This window comes from Dendrobates tinctorius, unplaced genomic scaffold, assembly GCF_039654945.1.
Source record: "Dendrobates tinctorius isolate UK_male_01 unplaced genomic scaffold, ASM3965494v1 ptg000347l, whole genome shotgun sequence".
Taxonomy (NCBI): domain Eukaryota; kingdom Metazoa; phylum Chordata; class Amphibia; order Anura; family Dendrobatidae; genus Dendrobates; species Dendrobates tinctorius.
In genome coordinates, this window is record NW_027362013.1 from 146,923 (window position 1) to 157,387 (window position 10,465).

The 10,465-nt window shown below is 41.5% G+C and overlaps 1 protein-coding gene and 1 long non-coding RNA gene across 2 annotated transcripts; both read right to left on the reverse strand.

Moving 5' to 3' along the window:
- Window positions 1-2,414: 2,414 nt before the first annotated feature.
- On the reverse strand, window positions 2,415-3,294 carry LOC141074990 (uncharacterized). The gene is made up of 3 exons (XR_012227250.1): window positions 3,214-3,294; window positions 2,964-3,047; window positions 2,415-2,738 (listed from the first exon to the last, which is right to left on the reverse strand). It is a non-coding gene; the product is annotated as an uncharacterized lncRNA (long non-coding RNA).
- Window positions 3,295-3,579: 285 nt separating this feature from the next.
- On the reverse strand, window positions 3,580-6,827 carry LOC141075009 (uncharacterized). Its single transcript, XM_073562326.1, has 8 exons — window positions 6,629-6,827; window positions 6,308-6,446; window positions 6,057-6,217; window positions 4,893-5,005; window positions 4,712-4,803; window positions 4,325-4,398; window positions 3,944-4,053; window positions 3,580-3,835 (listed from the first exon to the last, which is right to left on the reverse strand). The coding sequence occupies exons 1-8, from the start codon at window positions 6,789-6,791 to the stop codon at window positions 3,695-3,697; spliced, it is 993 nt and encodes a 330-aa protein (XP_073418427.1). The 5' UTR covers window positions 6,792-6,827; the 3' UTR covers window positions 3,580-3,694.
- Window positions 6,828-10,465: the final 3,638 nt, after the last annotated feature.

Consider the following 10,465-nt stretch of genomic DNA (forward strand, 5'->3'; position numbering starts at 1 on the left):
CAAGGGTGTTTGTATGATGCCCGTTACTAATTTGAAACCAAAACAAATGTTACTCCCCCAGGGGGGACTGTCATAAAAATGAGATGTACGTTTATTCTTCCCACTTATTCTTATATTTTCCAGTTTTACTATGTCTGGACCATCCTCTAAGGACCTAGTGTATATCTCTACAATATAAAAATATTGAAATACTATTATATTATATTTTAATTTATATCCCTGTCTCTGAGCTGTTGCTAGGGACAAACATATCTCATTGGGCACATTCTGGCTTCATATCTATGAACCTGTGTTCGCCCCTCCCTTTTGTTTTTTCTTTCATAGGTGGATTCACATTTTTTATTTGTTTGATTTCAGTATGATTTATCATTATGTCTCCTCATTCTCTGCCACTAAATCACCAGGGTTAACGTTTTCTGTGCTGCTACAGGCAGTCCAATTTTTGGCAATGGTGTCTATGATGCCCATAGTATATTTTTAAAAACTGTAGCCCCCATGGGGAAATGTTTGTCAGCCCAGGCACTGCATGTATATAACGAGAGTGACAGACTGGCCAAAAAAGGGAATTTAGGCCTAAAATGCCTCAATTTTTAGCTCACGGATGTTTGAGGCATGTCAGAGATAGACCCCGCTGTAAAATGTGGCCTGTTTTTCAAAATAATGCAACATAGTGCTGTATATAAGTTGAGTACCAGACAGGAAATCACTGGAGCACCGGCCAAAATTCCACAAATTTTTATCACACGGACGTATGAGGCGTGTCACAGATATACCACACTGTCAAATATGTTTCTTTGTTTTTTGGTGGATTTAAAAGACTGCTAGATATAACGAGAGTGACAGACTGCCAAAAAAGGGAATTTAGGTCTAAAATGCCTCAATTTTTGGCACACGGATGTATGAGGCGTGTCAGAGATAGACTGGCAAAACTTTGAGCACACACAGATATGAGCTGCCAAGGAGATACCACTATGACAAATGTATGCCCTGTTTTTTTTTTACCTAACTACTGCTGTATATAAGTACAGCTTAACCCAGGAAAAATAAAGAAAAGCGCCTACACTGGCAAATTATTGAGCACGCAAATATATGAGCTGACACGGAGATACCACTACAATAAATGTGAGGCCTGGTTTTTTTTGGGCTAAATACTGCTGTATTTAACCAAAAGTGACAGGCAGCCCATAAAAAGATAACAGCCTTAAACTGGCCAAACTTCGAGCACGCACAGATATGAGCCGGAACGGAGATGCCACACCAAAATATGTGTGGCCTGTATTCTAATTACACCTGGGGCTAGCTATATACGGCTAAGATATCCCACAGGTAGCAGTAGCAGAACCAGAACACAGGAAGGGAATGGACCCTCTTGATATATGCAGTGATCTATATACACACATAAAGTGCCTGCAGGCCTGGCACTGATGCGTATACAGCGACGTACACTACCCTGCCTGCCTAACACTGGAACCTATATTCTCCGGAATCAATTCTTAGAAGGACTGTTGGTTTACCTGGATGTGATTATTTAGGATGGTAGACCCCACACTCACTAAGAAATCCCCAATTCTGACCCTATCAAGGCAACCGCTCTCCCTACACTCTCTCAATCTGGAGCTGAATGCGCTGAGCAAGACGGCATCCGGTCTTTTATAACCCCTGATGATGCTGTGTGGCCAGCTAATCACTGCACGACCATAACAAAGATGGCTGTGGCGCTTCATTGCCTGGCAGACAATCCCTTCAGCGTGATTGGGTCTCTAAAGTCCGCCAAAAGTGCTGGGTGGAGACCCGAGTTCCCGCCGAGTAATCCCAGAAATGCTCGGTGCTCACCGTGTAAAGTGATACTCGGGCGAATACCGAGTAGTGGCAAGCACATTCGCTCAACACTTGTTACTATATGTCCTGTACACACTTTGCTGCATTATACATGTTTTTATCACTTCCCTGGAATATGCAGCACACATTCTTCTATTGATTGATACTCGTCTATATAAGATTTTATAATTATCAAGAGGTTGATAGTTTATATGTAGGATTATTATTCCACTATATATATATAACCATCATATTGATGTGATATGAATTACCTATTAGATTAGATTCTCACCTTCATATTGGGATACATTTTGAGTGCACCATTTTAGCTCTACATTTGGAGGCTTCATGTATGGTTATTGTATGTATGTTTATGTCTGACAATCTTTTAAATTTGATTTTGATATTTGTGTAATAAAGAAAATCTTTCCAGTCCCCTTGGCTAGTGATCCTGTATCTGTCTTTATAGGTTTTCTGTATTTAGTGGGAGAGCTCATTCCGGTGCTTAAAAAAATACCGTATTGTATACTTTATATTATGGGGCTATGTAGTTTGGGTTATGTGCTAATAAATGAGGGTCCGTGCCATATCCAGAAGTCATTTAATATGATGTTTTATTTCATTGCTGTAAATGATGGTTTGCAATGTCAAAGATGTTAAATTATAATTTCTGGCATAAATAAAGAAGAAAAGAAGAAAATTAGGATAGAAGGATGAGAGTCAGTGGTCACAGGTAGCTGGTGAAGGTCCTTCTATACAACTCCATCGCTGATGGTGGATCTGCTGGTCTTCAGGGCGCTGGATGCTTAGGTTTCCTGTCCTTTAGATGGTTCTAGGGCAACAGTAACAACAAGCAAATATGCGAGCAGCCCTGGATAATCCGCGCCGGCAGGATGCTAATGTCCGGCGGAAGATGGAACCTATGAGAAGAGAAGTAAATATAATGTAAGTGATGGGACTCCATATGACATGATACTATTGTGCGGTCACTGGGGCCAGATGGCAGAGGAATATTATCACACAGAGGTCAGGGATCATTGTCAGCCATCATACATGTGATAATCCCATCACTGACAGATGACATCAGCTCCACACGAATGATTCTCACAGACATCACATAACATGGAGCTGATTCTCACACTTACCTCGTCTCTTTTTCCCCTTTTCTGGTTTTTCTGTATCATTACTCAGATTTGTTGTAGATTTTCTTTCTTCCTGAGCTGGAAATTCTGATCAGAAAATAAAAAAAAGTCAGTAACGATTTGTCCTTATAGGATCTGCTTTGTCATAACATGGATGACATAGGAAACCTATAGTATTCTATAAAAACCATCTGGAAATATTTGAGCCTTGAAGTCAACATTCCCATTGTTGGTGCTGCAGACATGGACATACCTGACAGTGTGGACGAGGATGGCAAGATGGTAGTAACGTTGTCTCTATCAGGTTCGGGGACAGATTCTTTCTGCCTGTTTGGAAGAAGAAAAGCACGTAAATCACAGGTAAACCCAGTATAAGGGGTTGTCTCACTATAAGAACACCGACTATAAGGCCTAATAGGACATGTGACTGTCATAGTGGGGAAGGTCTAATGCTCAAAACTAACTTTTATAGAGCAGAGAGGAAAACAGCTACCAAGAATGTCTGACATGTAATACTACATCTCTCCTACAGTGTGGGGGGCAGCACGAAAAATGCATGACCGGCTACAATAATGATGGGCTGTTATCACAAGCACTTTGTAAGGGGAAAAGCACAATGACCGCTAACCATGGGGCTGTGGATGCTGCATGTGAGATTATGGTATTTCTGTCCTATATTTGGTGTTGTGCACATATATCTGCCCGGAGCTCCCAGTAATGACCCCATAATCTACTCACATTTCTGAGCTGTCGGTGTTGGATGTTGGGGTACACTCTGGACGGGATTTGGGATCCTCATCGTTCATCGTCCCGTTACTCTCTGGAGGGGACTTGGGATCCTCATCGTTCTTCGTCCCGTTAGTGGTGGTAGAGTGCTAAATGTGGATAACAAAAAGATATTAAATATTTTTTTTCACTCTTAGAGGTCCTTTATTTTAGAGGTTTTTTTTTATATATTTTGGATTTACTGATCACATACTTACTTTAGAAAGACTTTCAGAAGATGTTATTTTTAGGAAGAAAACATTCTCCTCATTCTTACTTTTGCCCTCCTCATCCTCTGAGACCAGATGGTTGCTCTTATCAGAGTGATCTACAAGACATAGGTAAGGAAGTATTGTTAGAGGTTGTCAGTATAACACAGTCGCTATTTATCTCTAGGTTCCTGGATGCTACAAAGTCATTCAAGGAAAACATAAAAAGTCCTGTACAAATTAGAGAAATAGGGATTCAGTATAGGCCCATGGTCAACACAATTGGGATCCATGAAATATAGATACCATAGGAGAACAATCGCAGAAAAACCATGTGGAAATATTTGAATCTTGAAGTCAACATTCACATTGTTGGTGCTGCAGACATACCTGATAGTGAGGACGAGGATGTTAAGATGGTAATAACATCGCCTCTATCATATACAGAAACAGATTCTTTCTGCCTGTTTGGAAGAAGAAAAATGTGTAAATCACAAGTAAACTACGTTTTATAAAGCAGAGCGTTAAACAACTACCAAGAATGTCTGGCATGTAATACTACATCTCTCCTACAGTGTGGGGGACAGCACTAAAAATGCTTGACTGGCCGCAATCATGGGCTGTTATCATCAGTGGCTTCTAAAGCCAAAAGCTCAATGATGCTAACAATGGGGCTGTGGATGCTGCATGTGATATTACGGTATTTATGTCCTATATTTGGTGTTGTGCACATATATCAGCCTGGAGTTCCCAGTAATGACCCCATAATCTACTCACATTTCTGAGATGTCAGTGTTGGATGTTGAGGTACACTCTGGAGGGGACTTGGGATCCTCATCATTCTTCATTCCGATATCGGTGGTAGAGAGCTAAATGAGGACAACAATAAGATATGAAATATTGTTTTTACTCTTAAATATTTTTTTACCTAACTTGGATTTATTGATCACACACTTACTTTAGCATGCCTTTCAGAAGATGACATAAAATTTAGAAAGTCAAGACTCTCATTGTCCACACTAGTGTCCTCCTCATCCTGTGAGACCAGCTGGTTGTTTATATCAGAGTTATCTACAAGACATAAGTAATGAAGTGTTATTAGAGGTTGTCAGTATAACACAGTCTCCATTTATCACTAATATTGAAGGGAACCAATGGTCACATATTAGGGAATAGGAGACAATCAGACACGTAGTCTATATGATGTCTCATTCTACTTACTGATGAAGCAGCTGGTGTCCATGTCTGATAAAAGCTGAGGGACATACTCCGGCTTCTGACTTAGGAGGTTGTCAAAGTCTAAGTCATTAAGGAATGGATGATCCTTGATCTGAAATGCTCCTCCTGGAAAATGAAAAACAAAAGTGATGCCGATATTGTCAGCCACTGCTCCATATCTGAGCAGTATATCATAATCTGACCTAATGATATAACAGAGCCGACATGAAGGAAAATGACTGAAAGTCTTAGTGTGGAGATGAAGAATTGGAAGAGCAGATAGAGAAGAGCTGATCCTCATAGACATGAGCGATATGTCCTTGGTGTAACAACTAAATATTAACTCTATTATTTCTGTTACCTGTCCCAAGTCTATGCTCAGGATTTGTTCTGAGCAGCTCAGTGATGATGTTCTGAGCATCCAGGGGAGGAGCGCCGTCACAATCCCAAACTATGTCTCCTGTTGTATGGAAAGTTATAGAAAATAAAACCTCTTTAATGAACTGCAATATAAAGCAAAAGAAATAACTAAACCAATATAAACAGTCAAAAATTATTACATTATTCTACTTACCAAGAAGAACATTTTTATATAGCTTATTCAGGGAATCTTCATCAAATGGTACACATCCCAGAAGAAATTCATGAAGGATGATCCCCATTGCCCACCAGTCAACAGGTCTTCCATAGCCTTGTTTCAGGATGACCTCGGGGGCTGTGTAATATAGGGTGCCACAGACCTGGAAACCAATGGAAAAAAAGATCAGATTGATGAAACTATACTGTAGTTATTACAAGTTCTCTCCATGAAAACACAAAGAAAGAAGATAGCATCAATGGAAAAGTTCTCTAGAAATGAAGAACGTAGAGAAGAGACAGTACTGTGATGAGTTTTATAAAGAACTAGCTGAGTTCTTGTAAGTAACGCCAACCTCACGGTCCTGGAACTCTCTGCTGATGTCCTCTGCTGATTCCTTGTAGATGTTGGTGTTTGATATCATTAGACCAAATTTTGACAGCCCGAAATCGGTGATTTTTATGTGTCCGGAAGACGTTATCAGGAGGCTGTGAAAGAGAAGATGGGTTTAGTCTCACAGACTGTGAGATAATAAATGATAACTCTCCCTCTTTACTACACTACAGGTATTCACTTACTTATCCGGCTTCAGGTCTCTGTGCACCACACCGCAACTATGCAGGTATTCCACACCAAGGACCGCTTCTGCAAAGTACAAGCGGCCCAACGGGACAGATAAAGGACCTCTGGTGCTTAGAAGGGTCCCACAGTCTCCACCTATAGAAGAAAGGAAATATGACCGGTGAGGGGTTTATACAGCAGATCACCACGATGTATGATGAGAAGTGAGTAAATGCTGTGTGGGGATGTAACCGTCCACGAGGACAAGTCTTAATGATATGAGAGGTGATAAGATGTCAGCAGACTGGGCTGAATATAATACAATGTACGTGTCCTACCTCCTACATACTCCATGACCATACACAGGTGAGATTTAGTGGGGAAGGAGCAGAGCATGGAGACCACAAAGGGACAATCTGCGATTGCTAAGATGTCCCTCTCCAGATAGGCCCATTCCACTTTCTGTGGAGTATCCAGGTTCCTCTTGGCCATTTTCTTCATAGCGAAGATCTGTTGTGATTCTTTATGGCGCACTAAGTGGACGGACCTGGAGAGAAAGAGAATCCATGGTTTATAATGAACCCTTATTAACAGTCTGTATATACAAGTCATTATATGATCTTTTGTACTAATGTTTAATACCAGCAGTCCGGCCATCACTAGAAATCCATGAATTAACACTACATAGATCACCTATGGGGGTCTGCACAATGCCGCGTCTGCCGGACCCTCACCCAGGTCACATTATAGATGAGAGAATCTACTGAAACTCATCTTGGGCAGATTCACTATAACCGACCAGTAGATACGATTCAGTCCAAATATACTGTAAATTGGTGTAAATTGAAAGTTCTCTATTTGCTGGAAGAAGACGCTTATTATGTTCTCCACACCCTAAGGCAGAATAAATGGGAGTGAAGGAGTCAAGTCCTCCGTCCTCTGCGCCAGTCTTTGGTTGTCCTCCCTTCTGCTGCTGAGGTCAGTGATCGGACTCACATGGTCATGGTGGAGGGTGAGGGTGCAGATGTCATTGGCGTCAGTATCGTGTCACCCCTCACGTGACCCTGTGCAGCCAATCACTATTCTAAGCTTCATAATGGGACCCAAAAAACTCAGAAGATCGGTGCGGAGGACGGGGAAGCTGAGGTGGAGGCGGCAGCATTAGAGCAGATGAGGTCTAGGACCGGTGGGTGTAATGTATTATATCATCCCTTTCCTTACAGACTGATTTGTTACAGATCTGGTCGCTCAGCTGTGTATAACTGAGCTGAATAGTGACATTGAGATGTGGACAGTGATGTGGACTCTGATCGTTTCCCTATGATAACACTAAATGGCAGAGCACAGAGGCAGCAGCATTGTCATAGGGAACCCTGAGAAATGGGGATTATGGGAACAGAAATCTCACCCAAAAGCTCCACTGCCGATCAGTGTAGATGTCTCATAGTCGCTCATACGCGGCTCTCCTGCCGGGATCAATGATCTGATCACGTCCTAAAAAAGAATAAGAAATTACATTAAGATATAGAAGCTGCAGGAAAACATCTCAGGATGTAAAATCTTCTCCTATATTATGTCCCAGCCGATTTACACTGATGCGATGTAGGGGACGATACAAGCCGGACGTTCCTCATGGATGTAATATAAGGGAGATCCTCTATACACCGGTATTATTGTAAAGTGCTGGATAATACGAAAGATCACACAGGCAAGAACTTAATAGAAATCTGTCAGCAGGATTTTCTATGTAATGTAAGAGCAGCATGTTGTAGGAGTAGAGACCCTGATTCCAGCTGCGTTACTTAATATGCCATGTGCTGGTATTTCAATAAAATCAGTGTTTTATCAGCAGAAGAATGTCACAAAAGGACTAGCTATATTGTGTCATGTAGTCCCATTGTTCTCTGTAACCCTGCCCCATCAATGATTTGCAGCTTTCTGTCTATACACAGTGTACACAGAAAGCTGCCAATCAGTGGTATGTGCGGTGTTATGCAGAGATCAGCATTCAGAGCACTGCTAGATCTGCAGCATAGAAGACTCACAATTTTTGCACCCAATAAAGTAAGTGATACATCGCTGGAATCAGGGTCTCTGCCCCAATACATACGAATGCTCTTAGATTGGGTAGAAAAGCCCAGGGACTGACAGGGAGTCCTGTAAAATGTAACACCAGATCTTGCCATATGTAACTGGTGATCCGTAGAAGATAGAGAGGATGAAGGTGCAGTGGCGTACCAGTCCAGTGGCGTACCAGTAAATGTGGCAGACTACGCATCCTGGATTCGGATACAGTTGAAAGCAATGATGGAAGTGGGAGCTGTCAATTGACAGTGGGGGCCCTGTTTCGGGGCCCTAAAAGAGTTTACGGGGCGATACGTTGGCCATTATACTATTTAGAGGTCTATGATGAGGCCATTATACAATATGGAGGGTTATGTTGGGGCTATCATACTGTGTATTAGGGTTCTGCAGGGGCCATTATACTGTGTGGAGAGGAGTAAGGGCCATTATACTGTGCTGGGGTCACTGTGGGGTATTATACTTTGTGGAATGGGGGGTAATGTAGGGTCATCAAACTATGCGTCTGGATGTTGGTATCTTAGAAATCCCCGGGGTATCATACTGTGTTTAGAGGGCAACTTTGTCGACTTCTGCTATGGGGCCCATGATTTCTATGCATGACCCTGGATGGGTCCTTACCGGTTGATCCAATGGGCGGGTCGGACATTCTATTACACACAGGACTTCTTCGGCCAGTTCTTTAAGAAAAGCCAAATCTCCATTTTGATATTTTATTTCAGCCTATAAAGAAGAAAAAATAAAATCCTGAGATTATGAGAAGGGACATAATGGGGGCGGCCATTGTATGTGACATCTGCTCCTCTCTGCAGATACAACGACTCCATATCTGGGGACTCGTCGTGTTTTATATTGGAGGAAAGAAGAAGCTTCTCTCCCACCATTATTCTCTGTGATTATGGAGAAGTTTTGTGCGGAGCGTCCGCCATTTACCTGGAGAAGTAATGTCCTGATGTTGTGACATAAATCCGTCAGATACTCTGACGTTAGACGACGTTGTCGGTGTTTCCTCAGGCAATCCCTTACTAGCTCCAGCACCAGCTGGTGAGTGAAGCTGAGGACGCCATCGGGTGGTAGAAGCACAATGTCCGGGCGATTATTGATAACAATCTCCCACAGTGCTTGTACCTGATGATTTTCCAAAAGTAATTCAGCCATAGTGAAAAATTACAAATGCTCTCAGTCACTATAGAACCAAAAATGGCGCCGGTGACCCAGTGTACATTCTAGAAGTAGTGACTGAGCTGTGATGTCACAATGGCCAAGAATCACCAGTGATGTCATAATGGAATCTTGTGATAGAATCTTAGTGCTGAACTAACGCCAATGGTGAACATACCCTAATGATGCGCTGCGTCATATTATGGGAAATATTGGACATATTTTGCACCTCACGTGTTTTTTCACCATAGATCATTTATTTCACTGTTTGCAAAGTTTACTATTAAAAAATGCTAAACCTACAGAGCGAAGAAGCAGCAAAATATCCTGTCCTAAGATAATAACGCAAATAGAAAATGACGGAAATAAAAAATGCCAGATAGGGAATACATATAAAATATTAGAAAACTTTATTGAAAAGCCATTAAAAAAAGGAATAAGAGACCCAAGCAGACAAAAAAATAAAACTAAACAGAAAGGATGGTATAGATGGCAATAATGGCTGCAATGATCCATGACTGCATATACAGGAGCTTCTCACAAAATTAGAATATCATCAAAAAGTTCATTTATTTCAGTTCCTCAGTACAAAAAGTTAAACTCATATATAGAGTCATTACACACAGAGTGATCTATTTCATGTGTTTATTTCTGTTAGTGTTGATGATTATGGCTTACAGCCAATGAAAACCCAAAAGTCATTATCTCAGTAAATTAGAATACTTTATAACACCAGCTTGAAAAATGATTTTAAAATCAAAAATGTTGGCCTACTGAAATGTATGTTCAGTAAATGCACTCAATACTTGGTCGGGGCTCCTTTTGCATCAATTACTGCATCAATGCGGCGTGGCATGGAAGCGATCAGCCTGTGGCACCGCTGAGGGGTTATGGAAGCCCAGGTTGCTTTGATAGCAGTACCAATACCTGGT

Coding starts and splice junctions, on each gene's coding strand:
- LOC141075009 (XM_073562326.1), bottom strand. CDS start 6,791: ATGAAGAAAATGGCCAAGAGGAACCTGGATACTCCACAGAAAGTGGAA. Junction 6,447..6,628: donor GGTCATGGAGTATGTAGGAG/GTAGGACACGTA, acceptor TTTCTTCTATAG/GTGGAGACTGTGGGACCCTT. Junction 4,399..4,711: donor AACACTGACATCTCAGAAAT/GTGAGTAGATTA, acceptor TCTTCCAAACAG/GCAGAAAGAATCTGTTTCTG.